This window comes from Dermacentor albipictus, chromosome 1, assembly GCF_038994185.2.
Source record: "Dermacentor albipictus isolate Rhodes 1998 colony chromosome 1, USDA_Dalb.pri_finalv2, whole genome shotgun sequence".
Lineage (NCBI taxonomy): Eukaryota > Metazoa > Arthropoda > Arachnida > Ixodida > Ixodidae > Dermacentor > Dermacentor albipictus.
The window spans coordinates 394364464-394387193 of NC_091821.1; the positions used below are offsets into that span (position 1 = coordinate 394364464).

Here is a 22730-nt window from a genome sequence, read left to right on the forward strand (position 1 = left end):
ATTATAATCACAAGAAATTTGTTTGAAGAACAGAAAGAAACCTTACGTAGCCAGGGTCTCGTTACTCAATCAGTTGATTTAAGATGGGCTGCATGAATTGCTTCACAATCGGAGTGCATTAACCGATTGCTGCCTCCTGATTCTGCAGGAAGCCCTATCACATTCATTGCACAAGATGGGGGAACACCGAAGGTGACAGGGAGCGGTCTGACGGTTGCCCAGAGTGGCACCATGGCTTCCTTCAAGATTGATGCCCGTGGCATATGGGGACGACCCGATGTTAGAATTGACGGTCAGTATCTTACTATCTGTGAAGCTTATCTTATGTAAGTAGATTGCTATTCTGCAACTGCAAGCTCTTGCAGCATCTGTGTTTACAAATACTTGGAGGTATTCCTTGACAGGTGGCAGACAGAAGACACTCACCGGGCAGCTGTCATTGCATACAGCTGTGTGTAAAAAAATTAAGTTGCACAAGCTATTATTTTGTCATTCCAGAATGTATGGAATGTTTCTCAACTAGTGCTTGAGTGCATCATTTATTGTCAAGCGGAGCTATTAGCCTCGTGTGCGACCAATCGCGGTGCTGCGAATGGCGCTCCAGTGATGTCAGCCAGAGGACTTGCCTTTGCCGTCTGCTATGCTGTGGCTCAAACAGTTTCGTTTTCGTGTGTTTGCTCATGCTCTGACCACGTGCTCGCACAGCATGGTGCTCTCCAGTCACTACCCATATTTTTTTCTAATGTTAGTTTTATAAATGCCAGCATTAGGAGGACAACAAAAACTATATGTTTAATGCATCTCCTATATAACCCCCCAATCTGTTAGCCCATTGGCTATGGCGTTGTCTTGCTAAGCTCGAGGGTGCCAAATAGACCCTGGCCATGGCGGCCACATTTTGATAGGGGTGAAATGCAAAAATGCTAGAAATACAAATGTAAAATCCACACTAAGCGTGGTGACGATCGCGACTCTGCTCGGTTTAGCATGGAATAGAGTCCTGGAACATTTCGTATATACTGTTCTAGAAACCTGCGGATTCGCATTTCAAGAACCCAAGCAAAGCGGGTCGGCTGACAGCGTGAAGTTGCCTTCGCATAGCAAGCACACTGGCATCACAAGTGAGGGGGCACCAGTCAATGCTCTCAGAGCTAATAAAGTGAACTTAATTGCTGCAATTTAATGACACAAATGTTGAAAGAAGTTTTTAGTCCCAAAGTTTAATTCTGTGTTGGTGTCTTGCATTTCGTAACATGACTGACTTGTCACTTTTTTATGCTGGAACTGTCACTCAGAAATTCAGAATTCATTCTGTGTCATAACAACCACAAAGGCCTGCATGTAATCAACCACAAACACATGCACATGCGTAAATACCGGTAGGAAATCTCTTTTACAGCAAAAGAAGTACTTTATTCCTTTCCTAATGCCAAAGCCTGACTGCTACTTCATAAGGACGACAATGCTAAAGAGAAATCATCCTTTTCTGGGCACATGCTTTAGAAGTTGTTTCTTTGTCAACTATTGCTGTTGATTATTTGGTTAAAATGCTAATCAGGCAGCCTGTAAGTCCTTTCTACCTTGAATAAGAAGTATTTCAGGGGCCAACACACTGTGTTGGCATTAAATAGTGCTTGAAATGCTGTGTAATCTGTAATTGTGCTCATATTGTTGTAGTCATAGCTAACGGTGAACCCTTTGGAAATGCTATTCCGTATCTTCACTTACACTACAAGGATGTTGTTAGTTGTGATGAAGTTCGTTGCCACGTATACAATACGATCTGCAAGTCTATTGGAGGCTAATCGATCTGATCTTCGCACTTTATGAAACGTGCAATGCTTTTGTACCATTCCCTGCCCACATCGCGTTGTCTTTTCGATCATACCTGTCCACCCAGACAAATCTTGTACCGACAGAGGTGGCCTTGGTTGATGCGGCACCGTTCTGCGATTTTTGGCATTCGGGTGCTGTTTGTGCGACGGGCACACGAAATTATTCAAACGTTCACTATTCTATTTGATGATATTCTAGTACTCGCACACCCCTACTAAAGGGTTTCTTCAGTTTTCAGAGGAAGCTACTGCTCGCGACTGCCTCTTGCATATATGGCTAATGGTTATTGACATATATTGTGAGCTTCAGAATAGTGGCTAGCCGGGTTTGTTGGTACGAACACATTTAGCAAACAGCGCGAATTATGGGACACAGAAAAGAGGCACACAACGCAGCGCCTGTGTCGTGTGCCTCTTTTCTGCATCCCGTTATTCGCGCTGTTTGCTAAAGAATATATTCCGACTTTTGCTCCTGAACGCTCAAGCACAGAACGTTCTTCTGAAGGTGTACTCATGTTATGTACAAAAGTGACTGGACTTCTATTACATAATAATTACAGTCAAACCTCAATATAATGAACACGGGTATAATGACTTATCAGATATAACGAAGTAAATATAAAACTTTTCCGCTACTATCAGTGTGTAGCGAATATAGCCTTATAACAAGTATCAGGTATAAGGATGGTATTCTTGTGTTAGAAATGGCTTCATTACGATGAGGTTCAACTGTACTATTTACTATGCTATCTGTAGGTACCTGGTATTTTCTCTATGCACACTAAGCATATCAAAGCACTTACTTCGGGCTTGTGACAAATATATTTTTTTCTTCAGGGCCTGACTCAGAGCCGGAGATGACTATTGAAGAGGAGGAAGAGGGCATCTATGTCGTATCGTACCTCCCCATTGAGGTTGGAGTGTTTGACGTTCACATCCGCTGGAATGGCAAAGATATACCTGGTAAGAGGAACTGCATTCATGCCTCAACCTTTCTTTTCTTTAATAACAGCCATGATAATGTTGTTGTACTGAGCTTAGCATAGCAGAAAATGGAAATAAAGGTAATAACATGAAGAAATTAAAAATGACCAACACTGTTTCAGTGTATGTGAAAGCTTCATGTTGTTTTCACATCAGAGCAAAGCAGCAAAGCAGCAATACAATGGTAAAACAAGTACAGATACATTTCGGTGTTGGTTTTGTAATGAGAGAGATTAAGTTGTTGAGGTTTGAAGCATACTAACTGCTGTTCTTTGTTCTACTTCCAGGAAGTCCATTCCATCCAAAAGTGGCCGATCCACAAAAAGTGCGAGCTATTGGTGGCTGGGACAGCCTCATGGATGACGAAGGTCGCATCCCACTCACTGTAGGACAGGAGAAGAAGATATCTGTAGATGTTGGTGACGCTGGGCCGGGTTAGTAATTGTCTTGCAATACAAGATGTTTAGTTTGCTACCGTGCAAAAGACACGAAACAGCGTGAAGAAGAAATGACGTTCATTTGGTGTAGACAGTTCACTTCTTTAGAGTAGATGCTAGTTTATGCATACACATTTACTCACCAAATTAATATCAAATAAAAATGAAATGAAATTGCTCAAATGCATGCTTATTCCAATATAAAATCAAATAATTGATGTTCACTGTTGCACTGGGCCACAAACATATCACTGGTACAATTGTCTCGTTGCTTTTTGATGTTGCTCATGGGCCAAAGCATCTTCCCATTGTTTTGCATCTTGTACACCGTGAAAAATATGAACTAGCCCAGCAACAAGTGTAGTGATAAACAACTCAGAAAAACTACTGCATTTATTGATGGGTTATATAGAAACAGTGGCATTGCTAACCACCATTGTACAACTCCTTCCGTTCAGCCGTAGTTATTACCTAAAAAGCATGGTAGCATCAACGAGTGAAATACTGTATTTTTCCCTGTATAATCTGCACCTCCATCAGAACAGCCTTGAAATAAAGAAAGTCCACGTGTGTAACTGCATACAACTCTCATATCTTTACAAAAACAGTATTCATTAACAGATACACAACTCATCCAAGTCATACTTGCGGCCAGTGGCTCTCTGTTCCCTCCATCTTCGGCGATGCTGATAATCTTCCTGGAAAGGCTGGCTGTTGAGCGCAGATCATCGTGATCTAAGGTTTAGTTTACCGGTTCTGCATGCACTTCCCTAACTACCAAATGCAAAATGGCGGCCCGTAAAGAGGAGGAGAGTGGGCAATCATGAAGGCGGGGAGAAGGGAGTTTCAACATGCAGGGGTGGGGAGAGGGTGAGGTTCCCTAGTAGATAACAAAACTTTTAAGGACAGAGAACGTTGACTTGAAGTGCGACATCACATGAGCACATGTGCACTGCTGTGAAGCCATACCTCTAAGACAAAATTTGCATGTAACCTGCCCCTCAACTTTACTCTTAAATTAAAAAAATTTTTGGTGGGGGTTATATGTGAATAAATATAGTAATTTACTGTTGTGGCGGCCTCTCTGTTATGTGAACCATCATCTGAACAAATTATTCGTTCAATTTAATCGTACAATTTGTATACAAATGCATGCATGGACATGTTAGTATACAGAAGGAGCTCCCATAGCAGAAGGCTGTAAGGGGACCTCTTACGCAATTCTTTTGTGACTAATACGCGAATCTATTGGTTACGTGATAATGATTGTAGCAGAGTGTCACGGATACTACAATGTTGCATTATATTTCTTTTATAATGGCTTCCTGTTACACAATCAAACAGCATTGCAATTTTCCCACTGTGACTTTTCAAAGCCCTGTCTGACAACTTATGTTTCATGCAGGCAAGCTCAAGGTGGAAGTGCGCGGTCCCGAAGATGTTGTGGAAACGCATATGGAGCAGACCAGCAGCCACCGCTACCGAGTAACTTTCACACCTGAAGAAGAAGGTAATGCTCTTGTATTTGGCACTCTAATGGCAAAGGCTGAGTTTAAAGAGAGAGAGAGAGAGAGAAAAAAAAGCTGCATTCTTTCTCACCCCCTCCCATACACTAAATCTATGCTTTGTTTTATCAGTCAGCAGTCACAGACAGGTGAATTCATAGTCACCATTGCCTTGCTTGTAAAGGTATATGTAGCCAAAAGAACTTCATTTGGTCCAACTGGTTTGTGTCTCAAATACGAATGTCATGTATTGATCTCATTCGTAGTGCTTAAATTTTTTTTGAGGCAGAAATAATTTGGACACAAAGTTTTTTGAGTCAGAAGAAATGCAAAACAGCCCATGTGGCATATCAATCCTGATATGGTGTGTATTAACATATTAAGTAGCTCCGGTGGAGCAGATGGGCACTTGATGTTGTAATATGTACTTGATGAAAAAATAGGGAGATAATGTGCACAAATGGCTTGAACTGTAAAATATTGCCTTCACTGTATTCTGGGTTATGCTGTACTTTCTCAGCTATAGGAAAAAGGATCATAAATATTTTGGCAGAATGCAGTACATGAAAGTGAAATTGTAAATATTACATGCTTTAATAGTGTGCTGCTCACAGCACAGTGATGAATTGTGTGTGTAACACAAGTGTGTTCACATTTGTTCTTTTTTGTTTGAAATTTAGTGAACATATGACAATGAGAAAGCTTTAATTAGATGTTCAAGGTTTTATGGTTGCACATTATAGTGAAATCCCTATGCAGCGGATGTTTTTAGCAGCTTACAGCTAAATTGTGTGATAAAACTGCAGGGAAACTCGCATCTCGCATGTCATACCTTTGCTTCTCAATCTGTTGCAGGGGACCACTTTATTTATGTGTACTACAACGACGTGCCGCACCCTAACTCACCATTCTTGGCGCATGCTGAGCCACTGCCACCTGTGTTAGATCACACTCGGGTGGTGCTGCGTGGGCACGGTCTAACAGGTGCCAAGGTTGGCATGGAGGCAGAATTCGTCATTGATGGCTCTGATGCTGGGCCAGGTATGGAGAATTGTACGATCTTTTTAAAGCTTTGCATGGAGAGAAGGGGAAGTGCTATTCTCAGGCATTCACTTTTATAATTTTTCTGAGATTTTGTGCAACTAGCACAGGATGCGTCAGTGCCTAAACGCAACAGCATTCCTGGCACAGTACCAGGAATGCCGTCGCTCCTAGACACCAAAGAATTCTGTGCTAGTGGCATGAAATCTCCCAAAGTGATTGTATTCTCGCAAGTGAATGATGGAGAATACCAACTCTGATATCACAGCACATCATTCGTATAAGTGGCCACTAATGGCTTAAACAAGAAGAAAAAGAACCGATGGGCCTGATTTTTATCAATCATATCATAAAGAGCGAACAAAGACATGAAAAACAAGATAGGGGAAATTACTTGTACTTACTGATTGAAATAAAGAAATTATAAATTAATGGAAATGAAAATGGATGAAAAAACAACTGGCTGTAGGAGGGGAACGATTCCACGTCTTTGCGTTACGCATGCGAAGCTCTTGCCAACTGGCGCCGTTTTCCCATCCATTTTCCGGGGCAAGTGCGAAGCCTTTTTCTAATTGCTTCGGATAAGTCATATACAAAACTGTAGAAAGAAGTGTCTGTAGCATGCAATGAATTAAATTATTGTAAAGTGGATTGTACGGTTAAACCTTGACATAACGAACTTCAATATAACGAAATTCTCGATGTAACGAAGTATTTAATTTTTCTTTGCCTCTTGTCCATAGAACACCATGTATTTAAAACCTCAATATAATGAAGTGTGCTTGTGTGCAATTTCAATATAATGAAATTTCACTGCCACTGCAAACCAATACTGAGACAATAAATGGAAACTCCCTCAGATGCAGATGGTCAAAAGATTAAATTGCAAGCGGCTGTTCGCAAACACACCTCTCAAATCATGCGGCTCACAACAAGAGCAATCTCCGAAGTGGAGCCACATCATGTTCCATATAAAGTCCAACTGCGATAAGATCCTATCGGGCCCCGTGCGCTGTGTGCCTTAGGTGTGAGTGAACGCATGCAAGGGTGAAGTGGTGGCTTCACGAGTGCCGCCTTCCTGTGCAAGCAAAGGGAAAGAGAGGAGGGAAGCGAGCTCGCAGTAATGCGATAAAGCGTATGAGAGGGGGCGGAGTGGGGAGCAAGTTGGTGCGCATCTGTCTCGGTTTCTGGTGCACGTTTTGGCCACGGCTGTGCATGGTTGTAAGCGCGGCTGAGCGCATACGCAGCTGTGCACCCTGCTTTATAGGTAATCTGCCACGTGCGTAAAGAGTGGGTGTGCCGAGAGGGCGCGGTATCATGCAAGGTATCTTCCTGCACGTTTAGTATTGGAGGTTGCGTAATCTCGAGTTTCAGCGACCCATTGCAGTGAGAGGCAGACGAAACATTCACTTTCTGCTGCCGGCGCTCTTCATGATAGTGTCGTCCCAGTGTGGGTGACGCTATCAGCCGTTTGGGCAGATTGAGTGTGAAAGCGTGGCTGGCTTCACTTAATCCGTACCGCTGATATGAAGATATCGTTGACATGGCATGAAATCATATCGTTTGTCGCCAACTGCCAAATTCATAAAAAGGAATTGTTTTCTCATTCAAATTAGCTTTTTTTTTTTTCGGTTGTCTTATAATTTGGAAAGTTCTGCAGCCTTTTTCCGTGTAAGAAAAATTGATCGATGACTGTACTTACTTGCATAAAAGGTCGAATTTCAATATAACAAGATTTCGATTTAACGAAGCAAATTTCCGATTTTACCGACTTCATTATATTGAGGTTTAACTGTATCAGTATACAGTGACTAACCACCGTATTTAAGAATGCAAGTCAAGTTGAAGCCCATGCTTGACTTGATATGAGTGATGCCTGGCATGAACATGCCTAGGACGCTCATTGCATTTCCTCTGGCGCATTCACAATAGGAGTCATTTAAATCAAGTCAATCATGGGTTTCAACTTAAGTTTGTTCTTGAATATGGGGGTAAATGACTGGTGGGCCACGACAATGATACAATAAAATGATGACAAAGACAATAAAAATGAAGGGGATTGTCAGAAGTATTAAGACAGCAGAGAGGAATGGAATGCGGTTAGCATCCATTAATTCAAGTTAATTAAATTTTTCGATTAATTGATTGATATATATATTGTTTATTGTTTTATCACAATACATGTGATTCGAGGCGATCCTGACCAAAGGTTCCGACCGGCGCCCGTGCCTATACATTTCTATGGGTCCAAACTTCTGTTATTTCAATATCAAAATTGGCCTTCGCCGGATAATTCGAACTTGACTGTTCAGCTTTGCCGCAATATAGACAGTTATGCGGTGAAGCATGTGCAATTTATTGCAGTAAAGCGCACCAAGAATGGAAAGGGGACTCTGCAATGGAACATTGTACGCATTCCTTAATTATACAGGCATGAACACACCGTCTCCGGTCACAGTACGAGCACCTAGACGTCTAATAAGCATGCTGACAACATTTCGGAGCTGTTTCTGACGTTACTGTAGCAATTTGAATCCTCGTTTCACCCGCCATGTGCTTGTATATGAGACCGTTAACGGGGCCTAGTACGTGTTACTTAACTATATGCGGGCGCACATGCCGTGCATCAAGAAACGGAAAAAAAAACAATCTGTGGTTTAGGAAAGCTAATGAAAGTAAGGCGGTAAGATGAAATAAAAAATGACCAACCTTTCCCCTACTGAAAAATGGGGTAAATGAAGCTTGTCCTGCGTGCACCTTACCATTGTTATGGTTAAGTGACCCACAGGTAACGGTACCGGATTGCTTCAACCTCCCGCTCCCTCAGCTCGGGGTTCTCTTCTCATCGCTGTCAGACTGCTTGGGTTTGGGCCGCTTTAACGGCTGGATCGGTGCGCCAAGGGCAAGCCCTCTTACGGGAGAGTTCTCGCCACCGCTCGTCGAACGCTGCCTGTTCCTTGGAGGAATGCACTATGCGTCGGTGTCCCACCCGTTTTCCGAGACTGAACTGAACAGAAACGAAGCCGGCGCAGCGTTTGTGACACCCTTTCCTGCCTTTTCTCTCCCCTGTGGAAGCGAAACGGCTCTGATTGGTTGCTCGCGTGACGTGAGCAAGCGCCTATGCAGCTGGAATCCTTGCTAGTAACTCAAGCTCCAGCGTCAGTGCAGCTGTCAACTCACTAAACCGTCCTTTGCCGCAGCTGCTCTGCTCTAGGAGCAACTGAGTTTTTGCGTGACCAGACCGCCGCCGAAACTTGTGAGCCAATACAAGCTTTGCTTGAAAAACTCCGAAAGTGAAGGGGATGTTTAAAAGCAACAAAAGAGTAAGGATCTTTCTAAAACTCTGAAGGCCTGCCAGTAAACTTATTAGAATCTGCCTGTTCTGGCAATTGTTCTTCAGTACTCTCAAGGATTCTTGTTTGGCAGGCACAATTTTTTATGTGAAAAGCAGTTTCTTGTTTCTTATACCTAGAATAATTTGTTGAACGAGTGTCTTAAATTTTAATACATGTAGCTCTTGCACAAGCTTGAGATTTAAATTGTCCTTGTTCAAATAAAAATTTACATGTCATTATTCACAGTTAATTTTAACCACCTAACCAACCAACTTATTAGGCATCTCGGTGCTCGTACTGTGACCGAAGCCAGCGTATGTGCGTGTTTAAATTGAGGAACACGTGCTATGTCCCGTAATAGTGGTGCCTTTTGCCGCTTAGTGTACTTTGCCGCATGATAAGTTATGTTGCGGCGAAACTAACGTAAAAGGCAAATACTGCGAAGTGAATCAACTTGTTTTTGTGTGTTTTTCTGCCTTTTGCTTAATCAGACTTGTCAGGTAGTTTGACCAGTTTCGTTGATCCCGTCAGGATCAAATCAACGGCATTCGACTGTATTGGTGAAGTACTGTAGTCACCCTTCTGCTGTAGTTGTGTGCATGAAAGAAATAAGAAAATTGGAGAAGAAACATGCAAGCTCTATAGATTGAATAATGGTCATATTACATTTAGTGTTCACTTGTTAAACTTGCACTAAAGGAAGGCTGTTCTTCCTCCAAAACAAAAAGTTAGCTTTCTAAGCTAGACTTGAATTTTGACCCATCAACAGTGTTGATGCTGGGCTTTACTCATTTTCATTCTAAGTGTTTTGTGCAAGGTTACTTGAACTACAGGAAATTCAGTGTGATTATTTTTGCTTTACTCTTTAGGTTGTCCTGAGGTGAGCCTCAATGGTGTCAAGACTGACATTCCGGTGCAGTTGATTCCACTAGGCAACAACACGTACAAGGCCCTCTATACCCCTTCAACCCCAGGTATGTTCTCAAAGTTGTAGATGTTTTTGATTTGCTACTTTAAAAGAATGGGTTTGTGTGTGTGTAGCATGTATCTTTCAATGAGCTTGTCTTGTCACCACCTTGCTGAATCTAAAACCAATTATATGTTTATTGTTTAATGTATACTGCTATTGCCTTGTGTTTAGTGGCAGGTCAGGCACACCACATAGAGTCGAAGTTAGTTTCACTGTTTCATAGAACGACAACAGCATTAAAATAAATGTGCCAGATTTTAGTGTCATTACAGTGACTTTCCCATGTGTGTGTGACAGAAATCCAATATGTTGGCCTGTTTTTTTCTCTAAATGACTACTCTATTTTACAAGGCAGTGTAGATGCCACTTTGAATAAGTGGGTGCCTAAGTGGTGCTTGCCCTGTGCGCATGTCACAGGATGTGCTTTTAATGCCGTTTTTTTTTTTCAATCTAACTTCAGTTCAAATACTTGAGGCAGTGCAAATACTTGAGCAAATTGTTCAAAATTCTTGTCTAAAGGTGGCTAAACATGCTTGGATGGAAGATGCTGTTCACCCACATGTACAGGGTGGTCTAATTAGTGTGGAGCATGTGTAAATTCCTTCTAAGCAAAGTGCAATTGCCTGGCTTTGCAGGCAGATCACTTGTGGCTGGTGCCGCTAGCACCTTTTCTTGCCTCTGTGCAATACATTGACATAGCTTCAGCTGGTGCTTGCAGTAAGAGCACCAGCAGAGTGAGAGCGATGCATAAGAGTGTTCTATTTAACAGTGGACTACACTGTACAATCTGCCTGTTCTGGCAATTGTTCTTCAGTACTCTCAAGGATTCTTGTTTGGCAGGCACAATTTTTTATGTGAAAAGCAGTTTCTTGTTTCTTATACCTAGAATAATTTGTTGAACGAGTGTCTTAAATTTTAATACATGTAGCTCTTGCACAAGCTTGAGATTTAAATTGTCCTTGTTCAAATAAAAATTTACATGTCATTATTCACAGTTAATTTTAACCACCTAACCAAATAAGGTCACATCAGCAAAATAATCAGCATGTCCTCATAATATTCTTCATGCTATTGTACAGAGATATGTCCTCTGTCTAAGAACATCTCCTTAACTACAGAGGAATCAATGCCTATGTAGTTATTGTTTGTTAGCTCACAGCATGCTCATACAATGTTGTGATTAAAACTGCGAGCCTGAAGTGCTAGAAAAAGGTTACTGTGAGCAGGGGCGGCGCCAGTAGGGAAGGGGGGGGGGGGCACATGGGGGCGGCTGCCGCCACCCCCAAAATTTCCAGCTGCCCCCCCTTGACCCGACCCCTCCCCCCACCCCAAGTGGCCAAAAAGCTGATCCAAGGTAGGCGGTATGAAACAAAATGTCAATTTTGATGTCTTTTGATTTGGAGAACCAGAAAATATGGTGCAATGTTGTAATTTTAATGCTTTGTCATATGACTTGCATCTGCCATGTATATCATGCTCTGCCTCCTGCACGGTACTTTACAGGGGCCTACCTTCTCAACGTCATGTGGTCAGAGCGCCAGGTGAAAGGCTGTCCGCTCAAGGTGATGGTGGCAGCCAGTTGCGACGCAAGTCGTGTGCTCTGCTCGGGTGAAGGCCTTCGAGGTGGAACTGTGGGCAAAGAGATCAAGGCATTCATTGACACGCGCAAGGGTGGGCCAGGTGCGTACATTTTTCCCATAGAATCCGCAGCTTTTACAGCGGTAGCTATTTTGGCCTCTTGAAGCTCTAAAGGCATCCATATATTCATCTGAAGGCTGTGTCGCAATGCTAGCTACGTTACACAACCTCCAGAGTTACTTTATGTGTCTGCGCAGAAGTTGTCTGAATTTTTTTTTTCTAGCACTCTTAACAGTCGTGAAGTACCAACAGTAGTAATAAAGGGTTCTTGTGCAAGCTCATGATTTAAAACTTAGCACCAGCATTATTGCAATGCTGGCATTGCAAGCATTAGCATTATTGTAGAAGCAATCCTATGCGCTCACCATTGGATGAATTCAATGAAACAGAACCCAGAAGCAATTTTAGCGGAAGCAAATGTACATGCCCACCTTGTAAACATTGACTATACTGCAGTGAAATAAAAAGGCATGTTCACTATGCCGTATAGTTATACTAATTAAAGCCAACTTGGAAGAAAAATGTTAAAGAATCATTGGTGTTGAAATTGTTTTCCTGCACAGCTATTGGCTATGCACAAGATTTCCATGCCCCAGTGTAAAATCATAGTGACAAGTTATAACAATGGGCCATAAAAACAAATTCTTGAAAAAGCCAAGCAGGGAAACAGCTACAGTCAATGATGGTTCAATATCTTTGATGAGAAAATAAATAATTTACATTTTTTTTTTGCCAAAAGAGTCATAAAAATTGTGGTGGGCTTAAAAATAAACTTAGAATTTAGAATAACAAAGTATGTACATAAAATGAACAACTACGCCCTGCCTGCTGCTTCAAAGTATTGCAGGCTGCCAAAAGAGACAAGCAAAATCTTGCCGGTATTAATGGCCATTTTTCTGTGTGCCCTTATAACCATGACTGGTAAAGTGCAGCATGTGAAGTGCAACAACCAGCACATGAAAGCGACACTTGTTGCAGTGTCACGTAAAGAGTTTAATGTGCGCCCAAGCTTTTCGATCAAGAGAAGGCACATAACATGATATGAGCTCCATCATTGTGCAATTACTCCAGCTTCTGCTCTGTCTTGTTGTATTCTAGGGGAGCTGACTGCACATTGCATGGGCCCCCACAAGATGGCACACTGTGAGCTGTATGATCACCGTGATGGCACGTTCACCCTCTACCTAAAGCCCCAGGAAGGTGGACGTCATTTGCTCACCATCAAATATGGTGGAGACCACATTCCTGGTAAGAGATACGAAGTGTTATTTTCCATTATCATCATCAGTCTATTTAGGTCCACTATAGGGCAGAGGCCTCTCCTGTGTATTGTCACATTGTAGTGATGGCTAAGGACCAAGCACTTCCAAAAGTGCAAGTTAGCTCTTTATTCTGAGCTAACTTGTACCCAGAAGGACAAGCAACACTCAAATCACAAGAACGGCAAGCACAGTCTTCAATCATCAAATCTTAACTGAGAGATCAAGTCCAATGTGCTATTTATACATGTATCACTGCACATTCCAGAGCAATCAATATAGTACTCGCATACCATAAATAACGTACAACACTATTTGTGTTGTGTGTGAAATCTGATTACACGAGACTCTTTTGCTTAGAATTTGTGGCAACATTCAAGAAATTTTAGATACAGCAGGCATGTCTTGTACCAAGGAATAACCTCAGAACTGTGATAATCTGGTGAAAGATGGTCACTAGCAAAAAGAAAAACATGGTTTGTGTGACAATATCTCCTATTACCCCTGTCCTGCATCATCTGGTTGTTACGTGCCTGTAGGTTCTCTAATCTCATCACTCTGTTGAATCCTCTGCAGCCCTCAACTACATTTTACATTCCTCTGGCATCCGTTCTGTTATGGTAATAGACTACTGGTCACCTTAGGCAGAAATTGTATGACCTGTTCTAACTTTTCCTCTTCCCCTTATCTTGTCTGAGCATCAGTTAGCAGCATTTGCTGACAAATCCACAAATCCACACCACTTTCTTCCCATCTCTCAACATTGCACTTATAATTTTCCTTTGCAGCGCTTGTGAAGTCATCCTTAGCTTTCTTTCAAGTTTCCGTGTTATCAAGGTGGAATACCTGAAATGTATGCTTACCTTTTGGTGATATCGGTTCATGACTTGAAAGCGCCTGCCAAATGTCATACAACTCATTTTTATTCATGTGGCGCTTGTGTGGTTAGTCTCATTACGTGCAACCAATTTAAATGCTTATCTGAGCATTAACAAAGCTATTAAGCCCATTTTGGCATTTTTTAATTTTATTTTGGAAGCATAATATATGTAAGTGACAAGAATGAAATGATAGTGGTCACATATGTACTAACATAGAATACTAAATCCTGGCATTACAGGTTTTGTTAACTGTACTATTACCCTGTAACTGTCTTTACTGGTCTGTGTAAGACTGCTAACATTGTTATGGTGAGAATGTTTTTTCTGGACATTTCTTTTTCCATATTTCTATATAATTCTTAATATGTAATATATTGTACTAGTAGTAAAGACACATGGAGCTTAATGTGCATATGTTTAATATGCTGAAGTATCACATTGTGGACTGTGCGGTTACCATATTTGCACTGGACAAGTAAGTTGCAGGTAATTCATTTTGTCTATTAATCACTCTGAATTGAAATTTCAGTGTACTATAAATTTCTGGTCATGTGTTTAAACTAACAACTGTCACTTCACAAAAAGCCAATGAAATAGTGACATGTAATGCATTGCGTATTTATTAGTGCATTGCTGGGTCACAGAACCTGGGTAAGAATGAGCTAACCAGTTCCACATATGCTTAACAACACTAACTGCTCACCTAGCTGGTTCATACTTAGGCCTGGCTCGTTTGCTGTTACGATGTCTTCATCATTTACATAAGTTAAAGGTCTAATTGGTTCGTACAAGACCTGCAGGTTCATACTTTCCCTGTCTCATTTGCTGTTGGAATGTCTTTGCACAATTTTAATGTCTAATTCCATGTGTGCTTTTTCCCTGGCAGGAAGCCCCTACACCCTGCGCATTGCTGGTGCACCTGATGCATCTAAAGTGCGAGTGTATGGGCCCGGCATAGAGCCCGGTGTCCTAGCAGTCTACCAAAGCCGCTTCATTTGTGACACCAGGGGAGCTGGCGCAGGTCAGCTGACAGTGCGCATCAGGGGGCCCAAAGGTAGGCAGCTTTGCAATCGCAGGCTTTCCTTATTAATTAATTAATTTATTTATTTATTGATTGGGTTTTGTGTTACAGAGCCACAGTTTGGCTATGACAAATGCCATAGAGGGTTGCCGAAATATGACAACCCAGTGCTTTTAGCATGTGCCCAGATGTCAGTACGCAAGCATTTTTATGCCCCATTGAAATGTGACCATGGCAGCCTAAAATTGAACTTGCATTCATGTGCTCAGGGGCAGAATGCTATAATGAGTGATTCATTGAGATATAAGTGGCGAAATATTTCCTTCGATACAAGCACTTCCACAACCTGCCAATGAATATGTTAGTGCTCACATGCACTGATGTATGCTTAAGTGTCTTGCTTGCCATACCGTAAATGTCTGCTGTAATGCTGACACCTTAATGTTGGCCGGTACGGCTGTGGGGTTAGGAAAAATACGGGAGAGAGAAATGGGGGAAAGTGCAAAGGATGGAGAAGGGGGATATAATGAAATGTATACACAATTTAAAATATTGTGTTGTGTTAGTAGTTGGTGCGTAGAAAAGCCTATGCCTGTGCCTGTTGTTTATGCCCCAGATTAAAGTAGCATCCTTGCCACACTTTTCATGTGATTCAACTGCAGCGTCCTATATAAGTAATGGTGTAAGTTAAGCACTGAAGTAGAATCAGAGAATGCAAGGAAACTTGCAAAAGGGATAAAATTGAGAGGCAGACTGTCACACACCCCGTGAATGAGGCACTAAAGCGGGACCAAATTCCAAAGCCATTTTATCAGCTTCCAGAAATAACCCCACGAAAGCACAGACAATTAATGAGAGACCTTCTAGTGGGCCAGCAAATGTCGGTTGTGGTCCAAAGACCGAGTCAGAGCCCAGAGTTGTCAAAACTCAACAAACTATATTCTTCAAATAAGGCAGTTACATACATGCATGCACACTTCGACTAGGCACAGCACAATGCAATTCAGATGAGTGTTAACGAAACTCTGGAAAATAATGAACGACAAGCACCAAGAGTTTAACATGCACAGTACAGAATGAATAGAAGTACAAAGTGTCCACTCGTATTCACCCGTGCTAGTCTTGAGCCAATCGTCCTTGGCGTAACTCAAGGCAAATCTGGAAGAAGCGACTTCTTCCGGAGATGCAGACACTCGAAGAAGTTGTTGGCTAGCTTGCCAGGGAATCCCCTTCTTATGCGGACGGTCGGTCAACGCATCACAGCTCTTCACTGGTGCGGTCTGATTCCCCCACTGATTCCTGCACAGTGCTTTTATTGCCTTTGCCGGTGTTTCTCGAACTTTCTGCCAGAGCCGTTGCTCCCATAGCACGAACAAAGCCTGGGAATCTTCTAGACATTTCTTGTGCTTTCGGCCGCAGCCACTGAAGTGTCTTTGAGGGTGGTGACTCATCCATTGGCGCACACTCTGGCTGTCGCCCTCCTTCTGTCACTCTGCTCGCCATGTGTCAGGGTCTGAGGGGGTGTTCCGGCATGCTCTCTCTCTCTCTCTCTCTCTCTCTCTCTCTCTCTCTCTCTCTCTCTCTCTCTCTCTCTCTCTCTCTATATATATATATATATATATATATATATATATATATATATATATATATATATATATATATATATATATATATATATATATATATATATATCTGTGTGTCACCCGCCGGGGTTGCTCAGTGGCTATGGTGTTGGGCTGCTGAGCACGAGGTCGCGGGATCGAATCCCGGCCACGGCGGCCGCATTTCGATGGGGGCGAAATGCGAAAACACCCGTGTGCTTAGATTTAGGTGCACGTTAAGGAACCCCAGGTGGTCAAAATTTCCGGAGCCCTCCACTACGGCGTGCCTCATAATCAGAAAGTGGTTTTGGCACGTAAAACCCCAAATATTAATTATTATCTGTGCGTGCGTGCGTGCGTGCGTGCATGCATGCATGCTTTACTTCCACAAAAACTAAATACAGCTTTGCGGGGGGTAAAGTGGAGAAAAAAGCTGCTTGTAGCAGCTTGACCAGCCCCAAATACCCTTAATACAAAAGAAAAGAAGGGAGCAGCAGAGCCGAAATACAGTTTTCCCAACTACGTTACATATTCAAGCACTCCAACATATCATGCATACGCATCGCAAATCAGTCGAGGAAGAAAATGCAACAAAATCAAGATGTGAGCAAGCAAGCAAAAACACAAAATCTCACTGCACTTCAAAAGCATATAGGCATTGTAAAACTCACATATGAGAGAAAAAAATCAAGAATATCAGGAGGAGAACAAGTTGCAATATCAGTTTTATTAACAATAAGATTGTTTAATAACCAAGGTAGCCTGGAGCACGTATGCGGCACGTACTTTGATAATGCACATTTTTGTGACACAGACGTAGACATAGTTACTGGAAGGTGGCTTCCTGTCACTTTGATTATGTCTGCCTCTCAATTTTTTTCCCTTTTTGAAGTTTGCTGGCATTTTCCTAGTATAACCATGTACCAACTAGCCCAACAAGCCACTCTTAAGAATTGGGGAACTCCCTTTCTTAACCTTAAGCATTCAGAGTCTACCCTACTCACTCTTATGGTGTTCTTCCTTCTGCTAGGTGCATTCCGTGTTGAAATGCAGCGTGAGAGCCAGAAGGATCGCACAATTCTATGCAAGTATGACCCAACAGAACCTGGTGACTACCGCATTGAGGTCAAGTGGTCTGGGGAGCATGTACCAGGCTCACCTTTCATGGTGATGATCTTCGACACTCAGGAAGAGCTAACACGCTTCATTCAGGGACAATACAGTGGCGGCCCTGGGAATGCCGCTGGAGCAGCTTCGGACTATTTTGGCGATGGTGTCACATACGGCACGGGCCAGATGTCATGGAGAGGCTCAACACATGAGCTTTGATTTATGTGTACCTCGCTGTTCTCTGTTTTGTTGTGCACTGTTATGTACCACATCACAATTTGTACTTTTACTGTGCTCAGGGTTTGTAGCAGTTTTTGTAAAGCTTCAAGGGATGTAAAAAAAAATATCTTTAAGGCCCTGGCTAAAACACATATAAGGACTAAAGCAACTTTACATGTGATGGCTCAAAAACAGAAATGTTTAACAACAATCAACATTCTCCTTTTCTTTTTTTTTCCAAGCAAAATCAGCTGACTTAGCCAATAAAAATATGTGGGAATATAAGAACACTTTGTGAAATTTTGATCATTAAAAGGCATGAAAATTTTATTTTGGTATATAAGGGATTTCAAGGACTGCTGCAAACCTTGTATGTCACCATTGTTGTTTGCATTGAACGACTGACACAAGCACTCAATGACCACTCACCATTGCTGTAACTGTTTGCACATCTTCGCCAAGCAAAAAATGTCAAATAATGTTTTCGATGTTAAACCTCAGACAATGCATCAGCCACTTTCTCAGCCAGCTATTACAAGTGCTCTTTCTGATAAAATAGTTCAGAAGATAAGCTATATAAATTCAGCTCATTGCAGTGCACGAATTTTGTGCCAAATAAGTGTTAAGTAGAAAGCTGCATACAAATAAAGCAGTTAATTCACAATCTTGGCAAAGTTGGAAGTGAAAGAAGAAAGTATGTCTATAGGCCAGCAATACCATTGTACAAGCAATAAATTAATAGAACAGTTTTTTGGGATTAAGGCTTTGTTTTTTTTTTTTTTCTCTAGAATGGTAGGAGTTCCATTGCAAAGCCAGCAAACAGATCTGCATTGGAGCTGGGATTTGTTAGGCAGTGTGCTGTGCTATTTACACTATCACGTGGCATTGGATGTGTGAAATCATCACATTGTTTGTTTTTTCTTGCACCTATACTGATACTCAATGAAAAGTATTTCATCTTAGAAATCAAATGGCTGAGATGCAACAAAAATTAAAGCACATACATATTTGCAGTTTGTGACAACTAAACGCTTTAAGCTCACTAGCATTTAATGTCATGTGATGCGGTGCTGAACAAGATACCCACTACATCATGATTGCAAAAGCTTTACTACCCTGTGTACTGAGCTTTTCAATTCTGACATAACGTAAAATATTTGTGTACATAGCTACAGACAGAATGGAGGCTGCAGGCACAGTGTGCTATCAGTGTCGTGCCTGGGAAGCCCACATTTCAGTGTACATAATTTGTTTTATGCCACTGTACATAGAGAGAGAGAGAAAGAGAGAGAGAGATTTCTGAGAAAGTGTTTATTCTCAGAAAAATTTACACAGTACAGAGTATTTTTATAACATATATATAAGAGAATCATGCCCAGTCTACTCATAATGAAAAGTTAGAAACAATATATAGTTACATGCTTTAGGCTTGCCGCGACTTTTATGCAAGCACGGACTAGACAACTGCTAGGCCATTCTTGGTCATCTCAAGACCATGAATCTCATTATTGTCAGGGGAAGCCGAGTGCACCTTGTTATTGCCAAATGGAAGTGCTATTGTGCCTGCAAGGTGTGCTTTATTTATGGCACGTAACTTCCTAGAAGCATGCACTAATCAACTTTCTGACAAATGAGCACGGGTTGTATTCCTTGGATCAGTGCCCTCGTTTTCGTTTTCTTCCCTTTTGTGTCTGTTTACTACTCCTGCAAGAAGACTGGTTCGTTTGTGTTGAAATGCTCTTGTTAACAATAAAAAGCCAAATAACAGGAAGCTCAAGTGTTTATAGAACTAAGTTATCAAGGAAACTATTGCAACGTTTATACTATTGGCTTAGGTCTCTGAAGGCTTAAGAAAAATGTTTCATATATATATAAAAAAAAACTGCTTTCAACTACTGTAGGGCATTGTAACTTATATTTTGTTTTAGTTCTTTGTTTAGCACACTAAAAATTTGATACACTTTCTGTCCTGCTGTTTCAGCGACTGTTGACATTGCTTCACTTTTGAAAATAAAGTGGTTTCTACAGAAGAACTTTAGTGTATTGGCGATTGTCACTATCACACAATCAAAGACAACAGACCATTGGTTATCAGCCCTCAATTTTACAGGCAATTCCTCGGGCACAGTTGTACAAGGGACTCGGTTGGGAGGTGTTAAGACAGTACAGCCCAAACAACCCAAAGTGTGGCTATGGGATACACCGTGGTGGAGAGTTCTATGTTACTTTTGACTACTTGGGGTTCTTAATGTGCACTCATTGCTTTGCGCACTTGGTTTTTGCATTCCACCCCTATCAGATTGCAGCTACAAATTCAACCTGCCATCTCATGCTCAGAAGAATACACATAGATGCTGTTGTGGATGGCAAGAAGACAGGTGCTGCAGCTAATTATGATAGTGGATTGAACTGGTTTCAATGTTAACGCAATCTACAGAGGCCTGCATCACTGCATTTTTGTCGGTTGATGTGTACTGCAGCTGCAGTGCGGTGTTGAATTCTGAAGCCATTCATCAAAAAGCGTGACCAGTGTACTATATACAAGGGCCAGCTGAAATGTGACATACATAAGCCCATTACTCAAGTATTCTAGTGAAACAAAAAGAAAGGGTACAAAAGTAGTCTGTAGGCTAGGAGAGGGCACCTTTATTTTTCAGCAGAATCGGGGTTTCCGGCAACAGATTGCTGCCAAAGGTGGACCCAGTTGTCTTATCTCACCAGTGAAGAATGTAGGTACCGTTTCTTCTTTCTTTTAATTCATGAACTCTCGATGAAAACACACATTGTGTGTTTTGATTGAGCGACCATGGTGAAATAAATGCCCTTAAGATGCTTTCAATTTGAGAAAACCTGAAACATGCCAATTGCTAAAGCGGGCAAGTAACTACATGTCTGGAATGGAGAAAAATTGCTCCTCAGGAGCCATGGTGGTGGAAGCACATGACGTTTGACCAAATGTATTTGTGCTGCAAGGTTATCTACATAGTACGACTACTAGGTTGTTTCATCCCCTTCACGTATACTGCACGGAGCTCACTACCAACCACAGTGCCAAATGCTCCACTGTAAGCATTCCATTCGTGCCCCAGGACACTGTCAAGAGAAGCATTTTTACAGAGGATTACGTTCCGTATCTAGATTGCTTTAAAGGACATTTTCTTGCACTGTTAAAAACTCAATAATGCACTGATTCAAGTGCGCTGACGAAGCAGGCAGAAAAGTCTACTGAAGTACGAACAAGGTGGATAAAACAAGATTCAGCATGTGTGTAGAGGAAGAGTTAGACTACAATACATGCATCACCAACCTGACATGTTCCTCCATTGTAGCATTGCATGCAAGTGCATTTCTTTTCAGCCAACGCTGATACTTGGCACACATGGCTCCATTTGGCCTTATTCAGCCATGGCTCTGTGGTTCCCAGTGCCTTAGCGGGTCCCAAGGGTCTGTAGTGTAATTCCAGCATATGGCTGATAGCATGCTGCACTGGGTGAGGTCTTCATTCAACAGCAGACTTAAACAGGCTGCTACTGATAAGAAGCAGCAGTGTGTATGCAACGTTGGCATTATTTTAATTGTGCTCAAGACACCACTTCGTATCACAATGCCTTCCTTGTTTACAAACATCTGGCTTGTCTTTGTCGCTAGCATAAATAGAGTGAGGTTAACACTGTTGCTCAGTTGAGGGAGTTTTACGCCAGTGTTGAGGGGAGAATGTAAGCTCTTGTGTAATTCCAGCAATGTGCGATATTCGGCTTACATGATCATGATCATAACCAGGCACGCTATGCACTGCATCTGTTTCCCAAAATTTCCTAAGACTGTTTTAGAGTCCTTAAAGGAGCACTGGCAAAAGATTGTTTACTTCAATTTAAAATTAGGTTCTGGGGTTTTACGTGCCAATACCACGAGCTGATTACGAGGGATGCCGTAGTGGGGGAAGCCGAATTAATTTTGACCACCTGGGGTTCTTTAAAGGGCACCTACATACACCAAATGTACATGAGCGTTTTTGGGTCTCACTCCTATCGAAGTCCAAGTGCTGCAGCTAGGATTGAACTCGAGACCTTGAATGCAGCAGCGCAACGCCATAACCACTAAGCTACTGCGAAGGGTCATATTATTACTTGTCACTTTTTGGCACAATATAAAGGTTCAAAGCCTTTGAGCACAAGGATAAACACTGGTAACTGTCAGAGCACTTTTAACATCTGTTTATAATACTCGTTTTTAAGAGTCAGTTTTAGTTTCCAGGAGGCAGATGTATCATGACATCATGAAACACTGGCTTGTTCCATTCCTGCAGCTGACACATGTAAGCGCAGCCAGATGAAACATACACAGCGCTCATTTTATTTACAGGCAACATCATCATACCTAGCCTTATTGCTACACAATGTTGGTGAATTTTGTACTATGTCATGGATGGATGGATAGATGGAAAAACTTTATTGAGAGCCCTTAGATACGCGATTATCGTGCAGTGGGCTGCTCCCACGTTCGGATGGACAGGCCGAGCCTGGCCGCCGCATTGTGGTCTCTCTGGACGGCCCACATTTGGTCCCCGTAGTCGGGGCTTCACAGTGAGGTATTTCATCTTGACTGATCTGCTTGATCTGTGCCTCGTAACAAGGGGCATCGCCAGAGCATGCGTTCCAAGTTAGCTGAATCGCCGCATTGAGGGCAGGTATTGCTATATATGTGTCTGGATAGATCGAGTGTAATAAAAATGGGTTGGGGTACATCCCTGTCTGCAAAAGTCTGAGGGTGATTGTCTGCACTTTGGTCAGTTCCTTGTGCGGGAGTGGATAGACCCTGCTACTAAGGTGTTGCGTGACCTCGTTGTATGTGGTTGGAGAATCTCTACTGTATGGTGTGGGTTGGGGGGATTCTC

At 42.0% G+C, this 22730-nt stretch overlaps 1 protein-coding gene across 3 annotated transcripts in view; it reads left to right on the forward strand.

The window, feature by feature from the left end:
• Positions 1–19869, forward strand: part of jbug (filamin-type immunoglobulin domains fbug) — a 224453-nt gene extending 204584 nt beyond the window's left edge. For all 3 annotated transcript variants that reach the window (XM_065447642.1, XM_065447652.1, XM_065447646.1), the window contains 10 exons: positions 149–292; positions 2673–2798; positions 3107–3253; positions 4662–4766; positions 5617–5802; positions 10007–10111; positions 11611–11787; positions 12844–12993; positions 14772–14939; positions 17538–19869. In XM_065447642.1, coding sequence (XP_065303714.1) covers positions 149–292; positions 2673–2798; positions 3107–3253; positions 4662–4766; positions 5617–5802; positions 10007–10111; positions 11611–11787; positions 12844–12993; positions 14772–14939; positions 17538–17836 — 1607 coding nt within the window. In that variant the 3' untranslated portion in view covers positions 17837–19869. The remainder of the gene's footprint in view (positions 1–148; positions 293–2672; positions 2799–3106; positions 3254–4661; positions 4767–5616; positions 5803–10006; positions 10112–11610; positions 11788–12843; positions 12994–14771; positions 14940–17537) is intronic.
• The last annotated feature ends 2861 nt before the right edge of the window (positions 19870–22730 follow it).